This window comes from Anas platyrhynchos, chromosome 8 (assembly GCF_047663525.1).
Source record: "Anas platyrhynchos isolate ZD024472 breed Pekin duck chromosome 8, IASCAAS_PekinDuck_T2T, whole genome shotgun sequence".
NCBI lineage: Eukaryota > Metazoa > Chordata > Aves > Anseriformes > Anatidae > Anas > Anas platyrhynchos.
The window spans coordinates 39,519,869-39,543,011 of NC_092594.1; the positions used below are offsets into that span (position 1 = coordinate 39,519,869).

General features: G+C 42.3%; 2 protein-coding genes across 6 annotated transcripts in view; both read right to left on the reverse strand.

Moving 5' to 3' along the window:
- The window catches only part of ERICH3 (glutamate rich 3), a 35,644-nt gene extending 20,372 nt beyond the window's left edge, over nucleotides 1–15,272 (reverse strand). The window contains exons 1-4 of one of the 3 annotated variants that reach the window (XM_072042091.1): nucleotides 13,568–15,272; nucleotides 3,193–3,286; nucleotides 1,537–1,662; nucleotides 582–656 (exon numbers count right to left, since the gene is read on the reverse strand). In XM_072042091.1, the coding sequence (XP_071898192.1) occupies nucleotides 582–656; nucleotides 1,537–1,611 (150 nt within the window). In that variant the 5' untranslated portion in view covers nucleotides 1,612–1,662; nucleotides 3,193–3,286; nucleotides 13,568–15,272. The other 2 variants (XM_027463722.3, XM_072042092.1) reach the window with 2 other exon arrangements.
- A 505-nt stretch (nucleotides 15,273–15,777) lies between these two features.
- Nucleotides 15,778–23,077, reverse strand: CRYZ (crystallin zeta). 3 transcript variants are annotated; one of them, XM_027463726.3, is made up of 9 exons: nucleotides 22,923–23,077; nucleotides 21,710–21,834; nucleotides 21,197–21,349; nucleotides 19,515–19,678; nucleotides 18,638–18,689; nucleotides 17,059–17,208; nucleotides 16,536–16,637; nucleotides 16,346–16,441; nucleotides 15,778–16,066 (listed from the first exon to the last, which is right to left on the reverse strand). In XM_027463726.3, the coding sequence occupies exons 2-9, from the start codon at nucleotides 21,824–21,826 to the stop codon at nucleotides 15,905–15,907; spliced, it is 996 nt and encodes a 331-aa protein (XP_027319527.1). In that variant the 5' UTR covers nucleotides 21,827–21,834; nucleotides 22,923–23,077; the 3' UTR covers nucleotides 15,778–15,904. The 3 variants fall into 3 exon arrangements, with proteins under 3 accessions (XP_027319527.1, XP_005019260.1, XP_071898195.1); XM_005019203.6 differs by lacking the exon at nucleotides 22,923–23,077 and adding an exon at nucleotides 22,490–22,698; XM_072042094.1 differs by lacking the exon at nucleotides 22,923–23,077 and adding an exon at nucleotides 22,486–22,698.
- Between the last annotated feature and the right edge of the window lie 66 nt (nucleotides 23,078–23,143).

Genomic DNA, 23,143 nt, shown 5'->3' on the forward strand with positions numbered 1-23,143 from the left:
TCATCCAGTTCTGGTTTGCCATTTCAAACCAGAAACAGTAGAACTAGAAAAGGTTAAAAAAATGGTAACAGTAATGAGAAGCCTGGAATGGCTCATGTATGAAACATTCAATGACTGAGGCTCTTCAGCTTGGAAGACTGAGAAGGAATATGAGAAAGGTATGTAAAACCATCAATGCCTTGGAAAAGGGAAACAGTTATTAACTTTTACATACTGAGAACAATGGAGCATCAAACAGAATTATCAGAAAGCTGATAAATGAATTATTGTGCAGAAATGCAAGGACAGACGAGTTGTTTTTTCATACAACTCTTAATTAAATTCCACAACTGAGAACACTGCAGAAGTAGATTCAAAAGGACTCAGAAATATGCACGGAAGTTCCTGAATTGCTGGATAGAAGAAGGAGATGTAACCTGGGGCAGGATCATCTTCTGCTTGCCTGTTTCTTGTACTTGTCCCATAAACATCAGAGAAAGGACACTTGGCTCACTAAATCTCTGGTCTAACTCATTCTGGCTGTTATTTAACAAAGCCAAATTGCCATGTCCCACCAGTACTCCGTAGCACTCAAGCCTTACCTTGTTCTTCTGCAGAACCCTCTCCTTCCTCATAGAATTTTCAAGTTTCCTTTTTATTTCCAGCTGATGATGACGCTATTAATGTAAGAGAAAGACAATCTCATTAAGAGACATAACGAGATATCAATGAATACAAGAACACTTGTTTCTGTTCTGTTTATCACTTGCCTGTTCCCTGGTCATTAGCCTCATTGAATCCTATTATAAAACTGCTATTGACTCAATCCACTTGCATTATACCTGTGTATCTTAACATTGGCAAGGGTCCAACTGAGCATTTTTAAAGCTGCAGTGATTAACTCCATCCTTGATACACAGCAGGAATGTGCACAAATTTAGTACTCAGATAAGATATGCAACAATTTTTTTATTAGTTTGACTGGAAAAGTTTTCACACAAACTAGCCCTGTGAATATCATCTTATAATCTATTTATTTTAAGTAATTTTACCCTCGTGTGCGAAAAGAAATAGGTGGATTCAGGTATACTAACTAATAAAGCTGTCATCCCGTAGAATGTGTCACAGATTTATCATCTGACGGAATGACTCCAAAGCTATCAGCTCTCAGCAGAATTACTGGTTCTAATCTCTCCCATGCATGCAACTTATGCTACTGTTTCCTAAAAAACTTTCCCTACATGCTTTCTTTAACCTCTTGCCCCATTTATAAGGTGACTACCAAGTGCAGTAAGTGAGCCACTATGACAAGTGCTCCCAAGGCTGGGCAGTGTATGGCAGTGTATGGTATCCCTGTCCATAGCAGGGGGGTTAGAATTAGATGATCTTTAAGGTGCCTTCCAACCCAAACCATTCTATGATTCTGTGGTAATGACTAGAGGCCAGTGGAGACTTCACACAGGCTACATCAAGCATAAAAATTGTCCTAGATAACAGCCACTAGCTGTCAGCGGGGAAGCATCTGAAAAGGCTTACCCATTCCTAGTAAATGCATACCTCCATGTCAAGGACCTTAAGAAATATGGCCCGAGCCAGGCACTCCTGTACATATTTCTGGTGATCCCTCCTCATAGCATTTAGCCGGTATTCTTTCTCAGGTATTATTCTTCCACTCCTTGAGATCTGCCATAAACAAATAATATGTAACTAAAAAGAAGACGGAATAAAATATATTTCTACACAGAGCATAATTTTGCAAGAGGATTACTTTCTCATCACTAGCCGTCATCTCTGCTTCTGCTGTGGTGCTGGGACTCACCGCCCCAGCACAGAACTGTAGTTTCTCTCACCCCATGGACCCTGTCAGCCGAATGAAGAGAGCAGGAGAGAAGCAGCCACATTTCCTAAAAGCTGAGGCTCAATCTTACTCTTCATGTGCTGTCACCTAACTCAGTGGAGGGGAATTAAATACTTGCCTTCCTACACTGTAAGGGTTGCATCTGCCTCTGCTAAACAGAGTCACACCTAGGAGTGCTTAAGTGCCAGTCCTCTCTCTTTCACAAGAAAACATGATGTTTTTTCCAAGCTGAAATGTTTGATCCTACACATACACTGCGCCGTGTCATCTATTCCTGTGATCTCTTCCTACCACTGTAAGTAAGCGCCTGTGTCCAATAATCTCTTCGTTTAATACAGAGGAGTCGTGAATTGGACAGAATCATCTCATTCATCACATGAAGAGAAACAGAAAATGAGTGCCTTGTTCGTCCACATTAACTACAGGCAACACCACTTACATCTTTCAGCCTGTCAATATCATTACACTACTATGCTACCAAGGGCAAGGAAATAGTGATATCTGGGGAGGCTATAGGTGCAAGCAGAACACTTTTTACACTTCCACAAGTCTGTGCTCCTTGGCATGAGGTTTTCCCACCATCTAACTACGGATCCCCATCAATCCTGTCAGGGACTGGGTGGTGGAAACTGAAGGGGAACCCACAGCCCAAGGCAGCACCAAACACACAACTTGCCAAAGTCTCTGCAGTTTCCCTGCTGGTACTTTCAATCACCACTTCCTACAGCTGCTATGCTGTCAGGGTACCAGAGGCATCTGCTGGCTGTGGTCTGACAACAGGGAACAAGAGGCTGAAACTTTTCTTCCCAGCATTAAGCTGGCAGCCAGGAGCACAGCAGGCCATGCAGCAGCCATGCCCCTGTGGAACCACCACCCATCACCCACCTATGTGCCAGCATCTCCATAGCCCAGGTGGCTCTTGGCCATCCCAAAATGTGCTCAATACCAGCAGCGGTATTTCCTCATCTGTACTACTGTCTTTAAAACCACTCAGCACATGGAGCTAAGCACTGAGCTCGGTATTACCTGTCTTTCTGCTGTTCTGATATCAGACTTATGCACTACAGCCCCATCCACAGCCCTGTGATATCTTGCCGACCAACACTGGGAAATAACACAGTGGGAAATATCTGGACTGAACAAACCCGCCCTCAGTCACAGTGTGATCATATGTTTTTGACCTGGCACAGCATCATTTCATGTATTTGGCTAGCTGGTCAAATTCTTACCAACAACAACATGTACCTCTAACAAATAAACAACAGAACCTCAGTGTTTTGACTTTTCAATATTAAAATAAGCACAAATTCTTTTTTTTTTTTTTTCCTCAAAAAAAGGAAACTTTTCAATCTCACCAGTCCTGATCTCTGAAGATGTCGTCTTATCCTGGTATTGCTGAAATACCCAGCCAGGTGTTTGTCTGTAAGGCTATTGTAGGTTGCAAGAAACCTGAAATGAAATCAATACAGATGTCATAAAAGCCTCCTGACAGCCTACTTGTTACAGATTTTTGCTGAAGTTAAAAAAAATTACCCAGTAGTTTGCTGCACAAAATGCTGTCTCGACGATTCATGTCCAGAATTTTTTCATATAAATGCCCACTAGATTATGTAAAAGTAATATCTTGTTGCCCCATGAAGAGTCATATCAGAAACAAGTGACTTCTATGCAGCGTACAGCCGCTCAGAGCTGAACAGCGTACCAGTACCAAGGCACAGGTTCCAGCAGAGCCCACACCTGAAGGCCTCTTCCAAGAACTCCCACAAGAGCTGCCCCAAATAATAACCTCTGACCTGTGGCAGGTCAGTCTCATGCCATACAGAATTTGAAGCTGGATTCCTGGCTGAGTCCAGCAGACAGAGATCCCAGCCTATGCTTCTGCAGCAGGCCCTGCTGGAGCTTCATAAGCTATTGCTAGCCACCAGGAGAGAGAGTTCCCTGAAGTCCTGCACCATTGCACTCCTTCCACTGCCCCAGCACGTGCTCTGTGCCCCCTTCCTGCCATTGCCTGCTAAATGGTGCCAGAAAGGGCAGCCAGAGTTTCTGCCAGTTTTTGCAAAGCACTGCATAATAACTTGGTTATTTCAAGTTATTGGAATTGGGTTGGAAGGCACCTCCAGAAGCCTTCTAGTCCAGTTCCTTTGTGCAGATGAAGTCTGATGTAATATGCTTGAGCATATCAGTCCTCAATGCCAGTTCTCAGCCATTAATATCTGGTATGAATTACAAAAATGCAATTCTCAGTCTACTTATGTTAGCAGAAACTGCTAACACATACTTAAGACATGACACTTTCTGTAATATTTTCATTAGTCTGGAAGTCGGTATACACATTATTATATTGGGTGTAAATCTTCACTCTGATTATGACTACTTATTTGTGTTTTCAGCCAAAGCCATGTTTCTACCTGTTTTTATGGCACTTTCCTGTTCCTTATTGTTCCCACCATCACAGGGATAGCGTATCAAATTCATCAGTTGGAACACCTACACAGATAACTAACTGGTTTCAATTCTGGCTATAAAAACGTAAGCTTAAATCTTCACCCTCCTTTGAAAGATTTTCTCAGTTGGGATTCAGCTACATGTCTGATAAAATGTTGCCTGGCCAACAACTAATTTGTTAATGAATAGAACAGTCAATTTCCTCCATTTCACTCTTACACCAACAGAACTCACAAGCCACACAAGAAAACCCATCCATGACAGCAAGATTAGGAATTGTCCTGCCTACTTCAGGGACCGTTCTTTCAAACACAGCAGTTACTCTAGACTATTTAAACAAACATCCAAGAATGCCTGTCCCACAAATATATTTGTAAATTCAATTGCACAAAGACTGTTCAGGGCAAGAGTCATGACTTTTGTGATATTTATAGGCTACAAAGCATATGTTACTCTAGTACACTTTTTTTCTGGATGTTACCATATCGTAGCAGTTTGTCTGAAAATGCAGCTAGCATTGATGAGAATACTTTTCCCCTCTAAAAACAGCTACTTCATTTTACCAAAAATCATTGGGTCTACTCTATGGGACTGATTTGCTCAAGTTAAATTTAAAAAACAAACAAACAAACAAACAAAAAACTACTCTGCAGGAAACCAAAGAGTTTGTATAGAGGGCCAGCAAGCGCAGTCATCTCTTACACCATTCTGTCTGCATGAATGACAGTCCCGATACACCCACCAAGCTGCTATCCATTTACCACCTTTTTGCAGAGGCTGCTGAAAGGATGAAAAAGAGTACTCATCAAAGCTGGGATTTCAGAAGATGGCTGAGAGGTGAAGGACAGTGCCTCTCTTTCAAGAATCCAGCCTCACCTAGTTTAGAAATCAGACACTGAAAAAAACACCATCCACTTCAGTATTAACTTATGCAGGTCAAAGCTAAAGACACAGATCTAGATGTATTTTACCATAAAGTGCTCTCCAGATATTAAAGAGACTGGTCATCTTGTGCTGCAATCGCTCTCAAATGTCACTCAGTTTAACAGACTTCTGGGGCTGTGCTGTTTTAGTGGACCGACTGGTTGTGCTAGACTTCTGCTAATCTTTTCCTATTTAATGATCTCAGATTTAAGGTACATGGCTTCTTCTGTATCCAGAGCAATATAAAAGGGACCAAAATTAAATGCAAGAACCTCTTCAGTTTTTTCCAGCTCTCAGTTCCATATACTGAATATTCTCTTTAATGTATGCATGTAACAATTTGAAGTGAACAAACTGCAACTCTCTTATATTTATTGGTGAAAAACTGTAAAACCAATAAACATGGATAACCAGACAATGTAGACCAAAGCCCTCCCTTGCTGTACCCAAGATACGCCACACATCTCTGGAAAGCGAACAGAGCTCAGTCATTGCAGCTACCAAAGGTCAGTTCTTCCAAAAATTGAACCTAAAACAGGAGGGTTGAACACAAAACTGAAGCATCCATAATCTATTTTTATATAATTCTTAGCATAATTTTACCTTATTTCAACCCCTGGGAAGCCGGACAAATAGCAGTGTGACAGTAGCCTTAATTAGGCTTAATTTTTAATGTTCTATATCCATTCACATCTGTAAAATGTATACAATCGGATACATATTGCATAATATATTCATAGTGACCTTTCATCTGTGTAGGCAGAATATGTTTTAACTAACACAGTAAGAGAGCTCTTCTTCCCTTTGGCTTTAAATTTAAATACCACTATACCTGTATTACATATCTTCCAATGGGATCATTCAAGATAAATGTCTATTGCTAGGCTGAGTTACCATGCACAAAAGTATATTCAAGGAAAGAAAGAAGACAAAAAAAAAAAAAAAAAAAAAAAAGAGAGAGAGAGAGAGATGATGAATTTACTGGAATTTTATCTGGGGTTTCACAGTAATTTCACAGGTAGCCTACCAACAATAAATTGAACTTTAAACAAACAATTTAGTTTACCCTGTTATGCATATTGATTAAACACTGGTACTATGGCAACTGTTCTGCATTACTTTCTTCATCCATTGTTTGTGTTTGCATTTGAAACTGCAAGATTACATCAGTTGCACCTAAGTGTTTACTTATCGCCTAGCAATTGCAAATGGAGGCAGAGGAGAAATTCAATTCCAGTCCTTTCCATTCCATTTGATTCCTTCCATCTAATATTTCATGGATCGTGGAATTAGTTAAAATGCAGTTCCCTCTGACCACAGAGATGTAGCAAATATAGTTTCACAGACATCCTTTTATACTTATTTTCTCATTTAAATTATGAACAAGTGAATTAAATTCAAAGTTCAACAGAGTATTGGGAGAAATAAGAAAATGTTTTGGGCCTGAACCAAAAGCCATGGGAACTGTTAGAATGCAACTGAATCCAGAGGGCTTTGGCAGAGCCACACTGCCAACAGAAGCCTGAACTCCCTGCCCAGATGAACAAATGCCTCCTGGCCAAGAAAACAGGGTGCCAGAGGGAGGAGCCATGCACAGCACCCCAGGCACCGACCTGCATTCAGCTTCAAACCAAATGCAGAAAGCAGGGGCTGGCCCTGCAAGCTCATGCTCACTTGGAAGGAGATCTGCCAGTTTTCCTGCTCACTTCACATGCCCAGTTCACCTTCCTCCAGAAGATTTTAGGCAGGCATAGGTGGGATTGGGTCATATTAGTACTATGCCTTGGCTTGGTCAAAATCCTTCTGGACTATCCCAATGGCATCAAAGGATCAGACTTGTGCAGTGCTCCAGAAAACAGAAGTCAGGCATACTTTCCAGTCTATGGGCTGCCAGGGTAAGGCATTAACCTCTGGATGAGATCTGTGCCCTTCATTTGCACAACGTATCTTCAGCGTATCTTCAAGGCTAAACTTCAGCCACAGCTTGTGTTCCCTTGTGCCAACAGATGACCATAGCACAGACGTGTGCAGTGTGGTGAAAGGGACACATCCCAAGAGCTATTTCCTTTCAGTCTCTGCAGACTCACAAACCATGAAAATTCAGAATGCTGCCTACAAATTACAGAGGTAAAACAGACAGGAAGATGATTCAGAAAGATGCAGTAGCAGAGCTGCTGCAACACAGATCTGGGCTCATTATTAACTTCACAGAATAATGCAGCAGCTTTTAGCTTCTGAGCAAGTTATCTGAGATATAACACTAAAGTTATCTAACTTGATATCAGTCAGAAACAAGCTCCTCAGCAAAGCAGATCGTTGGTTTCATTTATTTCTCTGATCCTGCACATACTAACAACAAAAAATAATAGAAGTTCCTGTCAAAGAAGTTATCTCCTTCAGATTTAAATATTGAAGTTATACACAAATGTCACCTCTAAATCCTCTATAACAGATGAAAGTGCAGAACTGACAAAAATGCTTGTTGGAAAAACACATAGCAAAGAAAAAACATCAGTCTTAAACAGAATTATGCAAAATGCTTGTTACTGCTATACCTTAGTAAGCGCAAAAAGTCATTTTTCTGGATATTGCTGGAAGTCATTTTTCTCTGTCCATCTTGTTTATTCTCTTATTTAAAAAATCTGCTTTGTTATTACAATTGCAGGTATTTTTTCTGGCACAGAACCTAGACTGACTGACCTGTAGTTTCTGGAACTAGTTTTGAAGCTCTTCTCAAAATTAGTATCTCACTTGTTTCTTTGGTATCACTGCCAATGACTACATATCATCATTCATTCAGTAATTTCATATTTAAGGCTCTTCAGAATTCTTGGATATAATCAGTTTGTTTCTGATTTTTTTTTAATCAATTTGTTCAAAATCCTCCCTCACTTGCATCTAAATTTGAGCTGAGTTCCCCATATGCATGTCCAATCAAGACTGATTCAAGTTAAGAAATCTTAAACTCTTCAACAGTGTCATTTCAGACACAGAACTTTTACTACAGTCACTGAAAAACAGTAGCATCGTATTTTAACGAGAACTTTTCAATTAAGTCCACTTTTTCCATAAATGTCCTTTATCTTGCTTACTATCAGAGGCCAGAATACACTTTACATTACAATAGAGATTAATTACAGTCTTAATTTCTAAAGCAAAAAGTCAATAGTCAAAAAACATTTTGCTTCTCACATTACCAGAATTTTACAGCATGGGACCATGTAGAAAAGACCAGACCAGAACAGAACAGAACAGTTGGAAGGGACCTTCCATGATCATCAAGTCTGACTGCTGACCCCTTCACAGCTAACCAAATGTTAAAGCACATTATCCAGGGCATTGCCCAAACGCCTCTTGAACACTGACTAGCAAGGGGCATCTACTGTCGCTCTAGGAAGCCTTGTCCCAGTGTTTGACCACCCTCACAATAAAACAATTTTTCCTAATGCCCAGTCTGACCCTCCCCAGCCCAGCTTTGTGGCATTCCCGCACACCTGTCATTGGTTACCTGGAGAACTAGTAAAAATGAAAATTGTTCCAATTTACGTGCAGCTTTTATTAACCAGCCAGTTCTACTGAAAAAGAGCAAACCTCTAAAGCTCAGTTAACATGGACCTGCCAAGGCGGGGAAGAGCTGCCAAGGAGCTCTCCCATCAGGTGAGGCCAGCTACGATTCCCATCCCCAAAGTCATCTGAGCACAAAGACTTTCTGGACCCCCAAAAAGGTGGGAAACTAAGCCAGGTCACTTCCTCGCCCAGGGCGCACACTCTACCAGAAGTCATGACGTGTGGGGCACATGCTCTGTGTGGGTACCCAATGACCTCAGGAAGCCCCGGCCAGAGGGAAGCAGAGCACCCTGCGTGCCAGCCACCAGCACGGGGCAGCAGACTCGTCCCCTCCCAGGGCTCTGCACTGCAGCAGCTTCACCTTCAGCCTCTGACACAAGCGGCACTTCTGCTGCTTGCCTCTCACGCTTCAGTATCGCTTACATTTCCAGGGTGACACCTTCACAGCTCATTCAGGAAAATTAATTGCTGTCACTGGAGCCAACTCCTCCTTTTTCCCAATAACAGAAGTAATAAATTAATAAAGGCAACTGCAAATACCCCGATCAACTGGCAGAATGGTACCACAGAAACCGGAAGAGCCACAGTTTAGTTTGCTGTTTTAAAAACGTATTTTGGGCTAAAGTACAATACGCATCAGACCAAACTGCACAGAGAACTCCCTTTGCAGCACAGGGAGTCCAGCCGTGTGTGACAGACCACACAAAACATAAAACGCACTACAGCTGATGACTAGGACTTCAGTAAATCAAGGAACTGCCCATTTGGAACTCTATATTCTACATGAGTTTCATTGCATTATCATTGTCACTGTTATTTTATTAACAGTATCCATTTTTTTATCAGCTCACAGTGCACCTTGCACTGTATTCAGAGCTAGTGCTGTGTATCACAATGATTTTGATGACCATTCTCAGTGTTTTGAAGGGACGTCAAACAAAAAGTCACAGCAGGCCTCTTACGTTAGTTTTATGAAGCAAATGTTCAAAGTTAATAATTTACTGTGCAATGAACTCAGTGACTGCTCACCAAATAAATAATCTAGGAAGGCATCAAACTTTAGTTATTGATTGGTAGAGGCACAGGGAGTTACAGCTCCTGTGTCGTATGTTACAACTGCAGCTTATTGCTCCAGTCAAACAACAGTCCCAGCCCTGACCTGAGAGAGGCATTCCTAACCTTTAATAAACCACTGAATCTTGCATTGTTTCTGCTGGATACATAAACAAGAAAAGCTTGTTTTGGCTTGTTTGGCTAACCGTAATGCCAACGCACAAGCTGTTAACCACAAACAGCAAGTTCAATATTGCACAAGGCAGGGGCACCTGCAACAGCACAATCTGCTTGGGGGACAAGATGGGAGACAAGATCACAAGGCCTTCCAGATACCCAACCACCATCTGCCATTCCCTCCATGAGGAAATTATTCAGCCACCATGAACTACAGCCTTCTTCCCAAAAAAAAAGGCTGTCAGGGTCTTTAAACATCATTAAGATCAGATTTGCCAAAGTGTTTTTTTCTGCAGAACTAGAATTCAGTATTAAATCCTGGAAGCCAGGACTTTGTGAATCCTAGCTGGGAATGGCCAAATTGTCACACGTGCAAAAAATAGATGGCACGATTTCATCACAGACATTCGGGAAACAGACTGCTGCCTTTGTTACACTCTTTGTTACATAAATGCTGATTTTGTTTGGTGACTCCAAGTTCAAGCTAAGCGAAGGAAATGCAGAAACTGACTAGGATGTGTTTGCATTCCTCTCTCTTTGGGCCTCTCCTCTTCCCCTCAGCCTCCACAAAAGGAGGTTCTTGCCGTGTCAGATACAGGCTGTAACACTTGTAACTAGGCCTTAGATCACAGCCCTTCTGCAAAGAAGGGAAACCGTGCACCTAAGCAAATGGGTCACTGACTGACCAACAACTGCAAAGCCTTTGGACTTTAGCCCCAGGCACAGCCTGAGTTTCTACATTTATTAATGTTCTACAAATGTTCACTACTACTGCTCCTTTTATGAGAAACCATGCTAGAACTCAACTACTGGAAAAAAAAAAAAAAAAAGATGAAAAAAAAAAAAACTACTCACTGAAATCAGCAGCTGACTTGAAAGTTTAATGGGATTTTGGATTCTAACAATAATTAATCACTTTATTTCGAACCCACAAAACCCGTAAGCACATGTGTAGTTTTACTCATGTGGTAACTCAACCAAGTAAGGGGGAGGTTGTGGTTGCGCCAAATCACTCTGTATCTCTGCTCAAATATTTGCAGGACCACTTCAGCCCCAGTCGTTTGGTCTCCCACTGAGACAAGGACACACAGGTCACACCTGCCTGGGCTTTTGTTTCAAAAGCTTTACACAACTTTCCCTACCTTTCTTCTGATTGACCTACTTAATGGCCAAAGCACTGAGGATTCTTTGCCCAGATATTTGGTGAGAATGTTATCATTTATTTTATGAATGCTTTGCCATAAGAGGGATGGTCACCAAGCTCAAAGGCATCTGTAGGTCTAACAAGCAAATGAAAGTGAACTTGTTCTGCGGGTATCCAAAAGTAGCTATGCTGCACTAGAAGCAGTGACTTGCTCAGCGCTCTGCCTGAGCCTGGTGCAGGATCCTTACAAAGCTGAAGGCACACAAATGTAAAGTCCTGGTGGCCATGCCCTTCCGCACAGCCTGGCTGTGAGCTGCTCTGCTGGAAAGGCCCTGCTGGGTCCGGAGGGCACAAGCCGAGGAGGTGCCAGCTGCAGGCCCCAGCAGCGAGGGAAGCCAGCGGTACCCTGGCTGTACAGAGGGGCATGGCCAGCAGAATGAGGAAACAGTTTGTCACCACTACTTGGCACTCACTAGACCCCACATGCACTGCTGTGTCTGGTTTTGGACATTTGGAGGCCACTGGGACATTGGGAGCTGGAGCCCTTGCCATGGGACTGAGGGAGCAAGCGCAGCCTGGAGCAGTGGCAGTTCTGGGGAGCCAGGCAGGCCCCCACTGCCATGCATGGTGGGAGGACAAGAGACAACAGATACTGGTAGAAACAGGAGAGGTGCAGGCAGGGTCTGACGGAGAAGCTTTTCCTCATGAGGATAATCACAGGGTGGAGAGGTCGCCCACAGTTTCTATCCTTGCGGTTTCCAGGATCAGTTTGGATAAAGTGACCTGGCTTGGTCTCACTGCGCACCAGGAACTGGACTACAAACCTCATGCGGTGTTCTCCACTGTGCATTATTTTTTGATCCTAGGATTTATTTGGCAGTTGTACTAGGCTGGCATAGCTTTACGCTTTCTGCAAAGAAACTGCTTTACACCCAGCCTGTGAGGAGCATAGGGAAAACCCATGTGTTGGATGAAGTGGTTTGCTTCATCCACTTCAGCAAGCTCTCTGTAAGTCATGGCTGGGCAATTTTCACTGCTTTTGGTGTCAGATGCAGACCACAGGTATTCCTTGACATAGCCGTGGACACAACACAATCAGCCTCAACACTGTTGTTTCCCAACAGCCGTGTTAACAACAGATGCCTTCCAGACTGCAAAAGTGCCATTTGCAGCAACTAGAGTGAAACAGTTTTCCAAGAAAAAGATTCTAAGTATTTTGTTAATAATTAATTAATCATATATTTTCTATACTGTTCTTTATAAAAGGGTTTTTCACACATACCAGCTTTTCCAACGGATTTTAAATATTCAAATCACGCTACAAATTCCAATCCTGAACACAACTAGACATGGAAAAGGCCACTAAAAGACTCCTGTTGTGCAATAAACTGTTGCATGGCCTTGAGCAAGTTACATTATGATTTCTTTATTCAGAACATTGTCCGCTGAAACGGAATGTCTCAAATCCAGCCGTGGATACAGAAAGCTGCACAGGTCCTCAATCACAAATATCGAGGAGCTCACATCAGCTTGAGGAGCTCTGGAAATTCGGAAACCCCCTGAGCTGGTCAGATGAGGAGGAAGGCGCAGAGCCAGGGGCCGCCCAGGCCCCGGGATTACAGAGCTCGGCTCCACGCAGGCTGCCCGAGGTCGCTCCGAGGCATGCAGCACAGCAGCCAGACTCCTCACAAGCATCCGAACCACCGCTTTGTCTACCCTGCAGCGCCAGAAAATACCTTTATGTCTTTCAGGTTGCTTGCAGTCATTGCTCTTACAAAGCTGCAAATGCACGGAATCGTTAAGAAAGCGTCGCCTACCAATGCAGACCCTTCAGGTCAGCTGTCCCGCTGCCCGAGGAGCCGGGGAACGAGTACGTTTGCACGGTGACTGCTGCAACAGCTCCTCACCCGGTTCCTCGTCTCCCCCGGCAAAGCCGCCCGGCCGGCTGGAGCCGAGGGGAGCCGGAGACCGCGGGGCGCGGAGGGGACGGGACTCGGGCCTCGCCGCGCCGCCGCCGGGCTCCCCGCCGAGCCCCCGGCCCCGCGCCCGCCGCCCCACTCACCCCGGCCGCGGGTCGCTCATGGTGGCGCCGGGCGGCGGCGCCCAGGGGCAGCGCTCGGGGTCCGCGCGGCGCTGCCGGGCGGGGGCCTCGCGCTGCCGCCGCGTCCGCGCCGTTGCCAGGGCACGGCCACGCGGTGACGCCGCGGGGCGGGGCGGGGCCGGGGCTCCCCGCGGGCCGGGAGCGGGCGCTGCGGCGGTCGGGGGCCGCGGCGCTGCCCGGCACTGCTCGGTACGCGCGGCACGGCCCGGGCATCCTTCCCCTGCTTCCAGGACAAATGGCAAGCCCCGAGGCACGCACGTTGGCGAGCTCTGCGCTTGCTGGGATAAGCGAGAGGTGCCCCCCCCACCCCGTGCTGCACCTCCGCAGAAGAACTGCAGAAGAACTCCACCCTTCTCTGCTTCAGATGCTCGTGCAGCAGCAGTTTGCAGGCTGCACCCACACGTCTCCGCAGCATGAGCTGTGCACGCCGAACCCCAGCCTTCTCTTCTGCCTGTGCAAAGGCCAGCACAGAAGTGAGCCTGTGCAACCTGCTCCCAGCCCTCGCGGCAGTATCAAGCAGACTGCCACTGGGAAGCACTGCTCAGAAGCCCCAGCTGATGAAATTGGGACAAGTTGCTGTAGCACAACCTGGCTGACAGGATTACTCTGCCTCACTCAGTTGCCTGCGATCCTCATCTTCTTGCTCCATCCTTTTTGCCCCCACCATGGGAGACAACATTTAAAACAAGGATATTCCATGTTGATGGACCATACAGATGGGGTATGGATCACACACACCTAAAAGATTAGGCAGAAATGTGACTAATGAGGGCTCTAGCAAATTTAACTGCAGCAGCTGAAGAAGTTGTCTAGCAGAGATGATTGTCCCTTCACTGCTCATTAGTGTCTCTCTGACAGTGAACACAGCCTGGAACAGCCACGAACCATTATGAAAGTGGGCTTGAACTAATGCACAGTAGTCCTAATAGGAACCACTGTAACTGAGTCATGGGCAAATTTAGGTTCCTCTAGGGAACCTGCTTTGGCAGGGAGGTTGGGCCCAATGATCTCTTGAGGTCCCTTTCAACCCCTACAATTCTGAGAAATTTGTTCCCCCCACCCTTGGCATGATAGAGGTGACAATGTCTTACACACCAGCTGAAGCCCAAAATTACTTTTTCAACAACACCAGCAATACAATTCCGGTCTCTCAAATATGCATCTCCTGCACTTAGACTGAAAGCACCCACTACAGCTTCCTTACTCCCTCCTGCATTTTGTGTTCGTTGCTATGCCATTATTTTTATTCAATTCTTTTCCAATATTAAAACACCCTTTTCCATTTGTGCAAAACTTCAAAAATGCACAAAAGATTTGTTATTCTAAATTTCTTCACAAAACAGTCTGTTATGTTTTCTTACTTTGCTATGTTACCTTTGTACAGAGAAGCCAGCAGTGTAATAGCAACAGCAGAGCTACCCTGACACCTTCTGGTGAGCAACCCCGCAGCAGACACTGCTCAGGACAACTCTGCTCTGAAATTTCATCTCTCAACACTATCTATCTATAATACAGAAACTGCACTAAGCAAGAAAGGGATAATTGTAAATCATAAACCTCTCACGTAACACCCCCTGACCAAAGGTCAAGCTAAAGAGTATTTAAAAGCATACGAGTAAAAAGAGGGAGGAAAAAGGAAAAAAAGCTGAAAGAAAAAAAAATTATTCAGTTCTTTTCTACTGCAGCTAGATATATAGTTCCAATTAATCAATTCTTTAAGGCCTTACTCCAAATAACACAGGTACATGACTTAACACTCTTGCCCATCAGTCACCCCTCCAATATCAGTTTCCCCAAAATGTCCTCACCATGCTTGAGCCACACTGGATCTCACCCTCCCTGGCAGCTGCCACCAGGGGTGTCCCTGCCAATGGGTGGGCTGTCAGCGTGCAGGCAGCTGACGGAGAGTCCGAGTCCACACCAAGAAGAGGTGGCTCCTTTTCTGTGGACTGTGCTGAGTCTGTTTAAACCAGTTAAACTGAATTTGGTGCTGTTGATGTGCTCTGCTCAGCTTATGTTTCAGGTAGTTGCTTGCACATATTATTGTCTTTGAGTTTGTACAACACTTGCATTTTTTCATTCCCTTTATCTGTGTGGTCTTACAATAGTGGTCCCCTAAGCATTAAAACAAAATGTTAAGATCTGAGGAAGAGGCTTAAAGAGACACATTGTGGGGCCGTCTCTTACCTTAATACTTTAACAATGGATTCTAAGTAAATTCTGTGACAAAGGATGAATAAAACATTAGCTAAAGAATTTACAGTCCTGGTTACATGCATATAGTAAGCTACATATATTTGTCTATCTGCTTAAAAAGCAGGCTTCATTTTGCACTACTTATAGCTTCCCTGTAAAGAGGATGATCTCAAATTCCAGTTTAGATACTAGTTTCCCTATCACTAGGTTTCCATCAGAAGGCCACACCAGCAGAGAAAAGTTATTATTTCCACATCAGCCAAAAAAGTTACAAAAATTAAAGTATGCTCAAGTCCATTTCTTAGAAAAATAAAACAGATTAATGAATCAATATAATTACTAAGCTAGCATTTACTGTTCCTTTCAAACCTGATCAAAAGTATATTTTATAAAATATATTCAATGAATCATATAAGCAAAGGTGCAGTTAGAACAGCTAGAAAATACATGGAAGAAGACTTTATGGAAGGAGCACCATCTTTCCTCGAGCACCACTGCTATGAATAATGTCTTCATGAGCCTTAACCACTTTCTCCAGTGGATATTCGGAGCCTACAATCGGTTTCAGCCAGCCAGCTTCTATGCCATCAAGAAGTGCTGTTGCACATTCATGCCTTTCTTCCTACATAAAACAAAAGACAGCATTTACCACAAGTTGTTTACATTTTAGAAAAGTATTAATAATTTCTGCAAGCTTTAAACCAAATTTTACAACCCAGGAATATTTTATGATGTTCTGAGATGAAATCAGAATGTAAAAGAACAATAAACAAGTTCCTTCCAGAAAAAATATGCTTTCTTTACCCCTTTTAAAACAGACTAACTATTTCAACAGGAAATACAGAGGTAGTGGAATAGGTTCAACAGAGCATTCTTTAAAATAAGAGTGTTATTCTCATACCTCAGTTGCAAGAAACAGACCAACTCCTATTATGCTAGATTCTTTACTCATAGTGTCTCTTGGATTTATCTCAATGGTACCTCTACAGCCCACAACCTGTTACAATGAAGTTAAAAGATAATTTAAGATATAACTGTTGAATTGCACTGCTAAAAAAAAAAACTCAAGTCAGTGAGTTTTATATACCTACCATCACCCTTCCTGCATAGGACAACAGATGCAAGTCAGTAGCAAGATTGATGTTGGAGAGCATTTCTATTATTATATCAACTCCTTGCATTTTCGTGTATTCCTATCCAAAATACAGTAACATGTTATTAAAGTCAACTACTGCTTTGGTGCTGTTGCATATTTCATATGCTACTGATAACATGTATATTACAATTTATTATTTAATTTTTAAATACAGGCTTTGTGCTAAGGCTGAGAGTTAATAATTTTAACTTTAGCATATTTTGATAAGCTGAATTATGATAAATTATCATACTGGGATTTGCTGAAATGTGTAAGTTTTTAAATGCCATTGCCTGTGAAGAAAGCTCAGCTTTTCTGACCTGGAAAATCTTTTCTTCTTGTAGAAATGAATCAGGCAGTTCACTATTGTTCCTAAATACGTTTATTTTTAAAAGCTTCCACAAACAACTGTTTATATATTTTTATAATGTTAATAAGAAAAATAGATGCTGCATCAGCTAGGCCTGATACAAACGTACCTTTATTTTATCAATGTAATTAGCTTCTCTGTGATTAAATACTTGGTGAGCACCATTTCTCAGAACAATATTCATGCCTTCCTCAGTTCCTGCCGTACCCAAAACCTTTAAACCGCAAGCTCTGGCAATTTGACATGCTGCTATTCCTACCTGAATAAGAGGAAGAAAGAAAAAATTAAAAACGTTTTGCCTTTTCTTTCTTAATTTATCAAATATCAAAATGCTAAATTTATCAAATGTTATTTTATTTTTATTTGATAAAATAAAATATTTGATATATTTTACCAGTGACTTAGAACTTAACCATTTAAAAAGTTGGCCTGATACTATTTCATCTATAATAGGTAACTTGAAGCTTAAGGATAACCTAATAGTCTTTGGTAAATGAAAATATGTTTCTGGAGACACAGTAAAATTTTGTGTTTTGTTGTGTGGAAAAGGGTAGACTTTTTCCCAGTAGCATATCATCAGATTTTAATTATATTAAAAACAAACAAAAAAAAAAAAAAAAAAAAACCACAACCATGCCATCAATTAAAATGCATTACAGCCAGACTGATTATCAGTGAAAAATTCAAAAGAAGGTACATTTTTAAGAATCATTATGGAAGACAGCATGACTTTACAGAAAAGATGCAGCACAAACTATCTTTTCTCTTCAGCATGTGATTCATCCCTATATGTGTATCTCACAGCTTTTGTAAATGTTCCCATAGCAAAGGATACAATTCCACAGAAAAAACTGATTTGGACTATATGTTTCAGCAAACCAAAAATCAATGTCATTTCAAGAAAGCAAGTAAAATACGTAACTATAGAAACACTACATTTAGCTTATAGAGGAAAAAAAAAAAAGAGGCTATGATGCTGAATGTCATTGCAGTATTTTAGAATGATATCAGAATTCTTCCCCGTATGAGACTGTCAAAATCACCTTTTTGCTGTCTACCAAATAATTCGTAAAACTGTCATTTCATAGCAGTTGTTTGGCTCATCAGTAGAAGCTGAACAAGAAAGTGCAGAGTATGAGAGATGAGTTAAATTCCTATGTTGTGTGACAGAGATACAAAGTTACCTTGTCATGTAAAACCGAGGAAAATTAGATGTGCAATTTAACATAGTATTCAGTCATAAATTTATGTGTTCCAGTATCTCTCCATGGGCAGGTAGCTGTTAGGTAGTAGTAAAAATATCCCAGAAATGCATAGTTGCTACATAACAGTGATTACTTCTCAGAGAACTGAAAACATCTTGTACGTATTTTAAAATTACAGTTTTTCATTATTAGATTCACCTGAAGAAGATTGATTATACAGCTTCTGGATTAACTTCCAACTGCAGCAATGTGTTTATTATGTGACTTCTTTATTAGGGGCCTTATGCAATCATTCATGCAGTTTCATAGTTGTTAGGGATAACAGGGCTTTTGCTTTAAGAAAAAAAGTATCCTAAAGTGTCTGGAAGAAAAAACTATTTTGTTAATCCATTTATTGATACAAATGTGACCGTAAATCAGACAGAAGCAGATAGAAGGACAGAAAACAGCATTTTCTATAACCTGCCTTCTCAAAATACTTACACCCCCACTTGCACCATGCACTAAAACACTTTCTCCTGCTTTAGCATGGCCTCTGAAAGGAAACAAAAACAAACAAACAAACACGGACATTACAATTATGATACATAATCATTATATATTAGAGTGCATATACTGACATTAAATATTATCTTTTACACATAATTATTTTCCAGTTTATGTTATCACTAAACAGGTATAATCAGACTCTGGAAAACAAGGAGACAAAATAAACCTTTTAATTTATGAATTCAAGTAACATACAGTTATGTCAACATGCAACTAGCAGCATGTAACAGTCTGATACTGAACCCCAATTCACAATCTTCACCTGCTAAAAAACTTAAAATAAACCACACTAGTTTTAACCATTTGTTCTATTACACCAAACCAGACTTCCAATTCTAAGTTCTCATCTAGCTGACATGGAAGTCTGGCTTTTACTCATTATACAGTCCTACAGACAGGCCAATATAGAGAGTTTCTTTACCAGAGAGGTTCATAAAGAAAAGAGGTGATTCTGTTCTACAGCGCATTGTCAGGTTAATTAAGAATTAGAACTATTCCCATTTTTCCTCCCTAGCTAGAACACCAGTGAGCACTGAAAAAGAGTTCCACTTTTATTATGTGATACATACTGAAGAAGCCTTTCCACATCTGTTCTCTCAGGAAGGAACACTTAACAGGAAAATACAGTCACTAGCTTCTAGGTAAATCATCTGACAATTCTCTCAGTATAACAAATAAAACTTAAGTCTTTTAAACATTTTGCACTTGTTAGTGTCTCCATCCCCCCATTTTACAGGACAATGACAAACACGGGATTCAATATTTTAAATGTTCAAAAGTAAAATGCAGAAGCTTAGATTTGGCAACTTACTTTTGGAAAAGAGCACGATAAGCAGTGAAGTAGGGTATTCCAATTGCTGCTCCTTGTTTGAAGTCCAATTTATCCGACAAAGGAAAGACTCGATTAGCTGCAGCAAGTGCATAATCTGCATAACCTCCAGAGATCGTATCAATGCTAAAAACCTTGTCTCCTTTCTAGAAAGCAGGAAAAGGAAATAGAGAAATTAATAATTTGTCTTACTTCCTTTTGTAATAAACATTAAGAACTAGCTCGGTCTATTTCTAACAGCTCTCCGTTAAAAATGAACTGTTATCTTTGCCACAGAGAAGGTTTTTATAAATGCTAATGCATACAATCAACGTAACAGCAACCATATAATTTCATATACTTAAAGTGTCATAATTACTGCTCTACAGTGCTCTACAGTGTAACACACAAACCTACTGTCTCATTAATATTAAACTTAATAAATTTGACCATCAAAGAATTCATTCACAGATTTCAAGTGAAAAAAAAAAGTTTTACAAACACAAAAGAAAGGTTTCTTAATTATTTTTGTTTAAACATGGAGAAAAGACACACTTAATATACCCTAAAGTAAGTAAATACTGCAGCTGTTCTTCAGCAGCGAATACTCAAGCCATCAATTCACTAGGTTACGCAGGAGACAGACCACCTAGCACTGTACTTTACAGGTGTGCTTAGGTGCTTCAGTCCTGCTGGTGGACTGGAATGCCAGCTGCTGGGGTCCGGGTACGTATCCCACTCAGTTTGTATCTGCTCGCAGAACATCATCATCACCCATTAAATTTCACAGTTAATTAGGTCTGATTTTTCTACTATTTATGTGTCGACTGCTGTAAGTACACAGCATGCAGACTACTCTCTTTTATTCAAGCAACAAGCATCATGATTTCCACAAGGAACAAAAAGCTAACATAGCAGATACAGCAAGCTACTGATAAGAAAATATGAATAAACATGATTCTTCCCCCTGAATAACCAAATCTCTCACCTCTCCCACAACAGTTACACAAATTTGAAGTTGGGAAATTCCAGAATGATTTTAACAGTAATTTATACATTTGTCTGAGACCAAAAGTCTATAGTAACTTGAAAGGAAGAACAGATGTAAAAACTATGTAAATTTCATAGGTATCTTTTAGCAAAATGATAATTGCCTTCTTTTTTTCCAAAATATCCTCCCCTCTAAGAAAACCTAAGTAAAATTACTAGACTGTATTTGACCTGTCTTAACAACAAATATTTAATTTATGCTTTTTTTTTTTTTTTGGTCAGCAAAATAAGAGCTATTTTCATTTCCCCAAAAGCCATAAAGAATTATTTCAGTTCTGCATGGAATTACCAAATAATAATTTCAAATATATCTGTGATGCCATAAAAGTACTTCTGAACCACAACTATTGTACACTTGATATCATTGCTTTAAGCAGACAAACTGAAGTGCCTTGTCCGAGACCTTGTAACACTTGGAGGTTCACAGCAGCCTAAAAAACTTCCCCACAATTCAGTCTGCAGACTCTGCATTGCCAGTATGATCCTGCTGCAAGCTTTTGCCAGTCAATGAAAATGATTTTCTCCCTCCAAAATAGATTAAATTATTATAAGCAGCAAAACAGTAACAGTAGTACAGCAATCACACAAAGAGGATTCAGTACACAGTAATGAATTAAAAGCCACCATATAAATACCTTGAACGTTGTCACATGTTCCCCAACACTTTCAATCACACCAGAAACATCTGTGCCAGGAGTATAAGGTAAAGCTGGTTTTCTAGCGTAATTTCCGGAACGAATATATGTCTCAACAGGATTCACCCCACAGGCATGGACTTTAATTAATACCTAAAAGAAAGCAAGTTTGTTAAACAATAATTGAAAAGGTTTAAAGTTTAGAATTCACAGCAGAGTATCATAGCATCACAGCATTTTAACTAAACTCTTACAGTCAGCACAAAAAAACAACATTGAACTGAACTAAACCAGCGCTGAACTAAAGTTATATTCAGGTAATCCTTTATGTGGAATGTGTACAACAGTACATAGAACAGTTTAAAAAACAAACATCTGCTAAATATGATGTCTCGGCCAGTATGAACAGGCTGATCGACAAGTACAAACTGAGGATGAAAAGTGTTGCTTTGCACACTTCATTGTTCACACTCTGTTCTCTGTGTAGCTATTCAGGCCATACAACTCACATACCTGATTTTCTTTTGGGACAGGAATTAAAACATCTGCCTGGAGTTTAAGTACTTCAGGGCCACCAAATTCAAACACTCTGACAGCTCTCATTACATTTCTTGTGGTTGCCATAGCCATCAGAATATCTGGAAAAAAGACAGAAAACAACCTCCTCTCAAGTAACAGATTAAAACAAGCCTCACTCCTGATTTAATTTTTGTTTAAAAAAAAAAAAAAAAGTCTCCCCAAAAGGCAGAAAAATAACCCCACCATTTGCAGGACTTCATGGGTGTTAGGAGTTATATGGAAATCATTTATCCATAGAAGTATTTCTACAACAGCTCCTGTAAACATTGCACTGGCTATACCGTATGCAGTGATGCGTGGTGCTTTGGGGAAAAGCACTGTCCGTGTACTGTTACCTTCTAGCACAATAAACCTTGAGTTGCTGAAGAAAAGCCTGTTGCACACCAGCTGCCTGGCTAATCTAACCAAGTAGCACTGCAGTCCCTGCTTCGCTTACTATCAAACTCGTGCAAAAACGAAAAAAAAAAGAAAAACAACAACAAAAAACAACAGCTTTCAGAACTAAAAGATACCATAGGGTATTAAAATAAGTCAGGATAAAATAAAGTACAGACTGCAGTTCATGATGTCAGCTGGGTTTGGATTTAGCCACTGCAGCTGTACGCAGCAGAGGCGGTGGATCACAGCCCCGTGCCTTGATGTCAGCGATGACAATTTATCAACGCGTCAAGCTGGGACTACCCCAATGCACCCTGTCGTAAGGTATTAACTAACGCCACAAGCGAAGTCCTTCTGTCACAGGAGAAGTTGTGCGGGCATCCTTCAGCAACACGGCCCATTCCGACAGGGTGGTTCCTGGGCACAGCAAATCCTCGCGGGCCTGCAGAGAGCCGCACGCGGTGCTGCAGGAGGCCCGCGGGCCGTGCTCTGCCTGGGCCCTGGCCGCGGGCAGGTGGCGCTGTGAAACGTGCCCGACCTCAGCGCTGCTCTCCGCGCCCAACGCACGGCGCCCAACGCGTCCGATGCTCGGTTCCTGCTGCAGCCGGGGGGCCCAGCCGGCCGCAGCCTGCCCCAAGGAGGCGGCAACAGCCTCCCCCCCCCCCCCCGCCGTGAGCACCGATCCCCGGCCGCACCGCACCGCACGCCTGGCCCGGGAGCACGGAACGGCCCGGGGGGCACGGCCCGGGGGGCGCGGCCCGGCACCCACCCTGCAGCGCCGCGGGACGGAGAGGAGCCGGGCCCGGCTTCCCCTGCAGGTGGGCCCCGAGCCGCTATGGCCCGGCTCCGAGACAGCCCCGGCCCTGGGCCGCGGCCCCGCCCCCATGGCCCCGCCCCGTCAGGCCCCGCCCCGGCTCCCCCTGCGCGCTCTCCGCGGCCTGCTCTGCCCGCCCCGGCCGCCGCCCGGTGCCGCCGCCAGCTCCCGCCCCG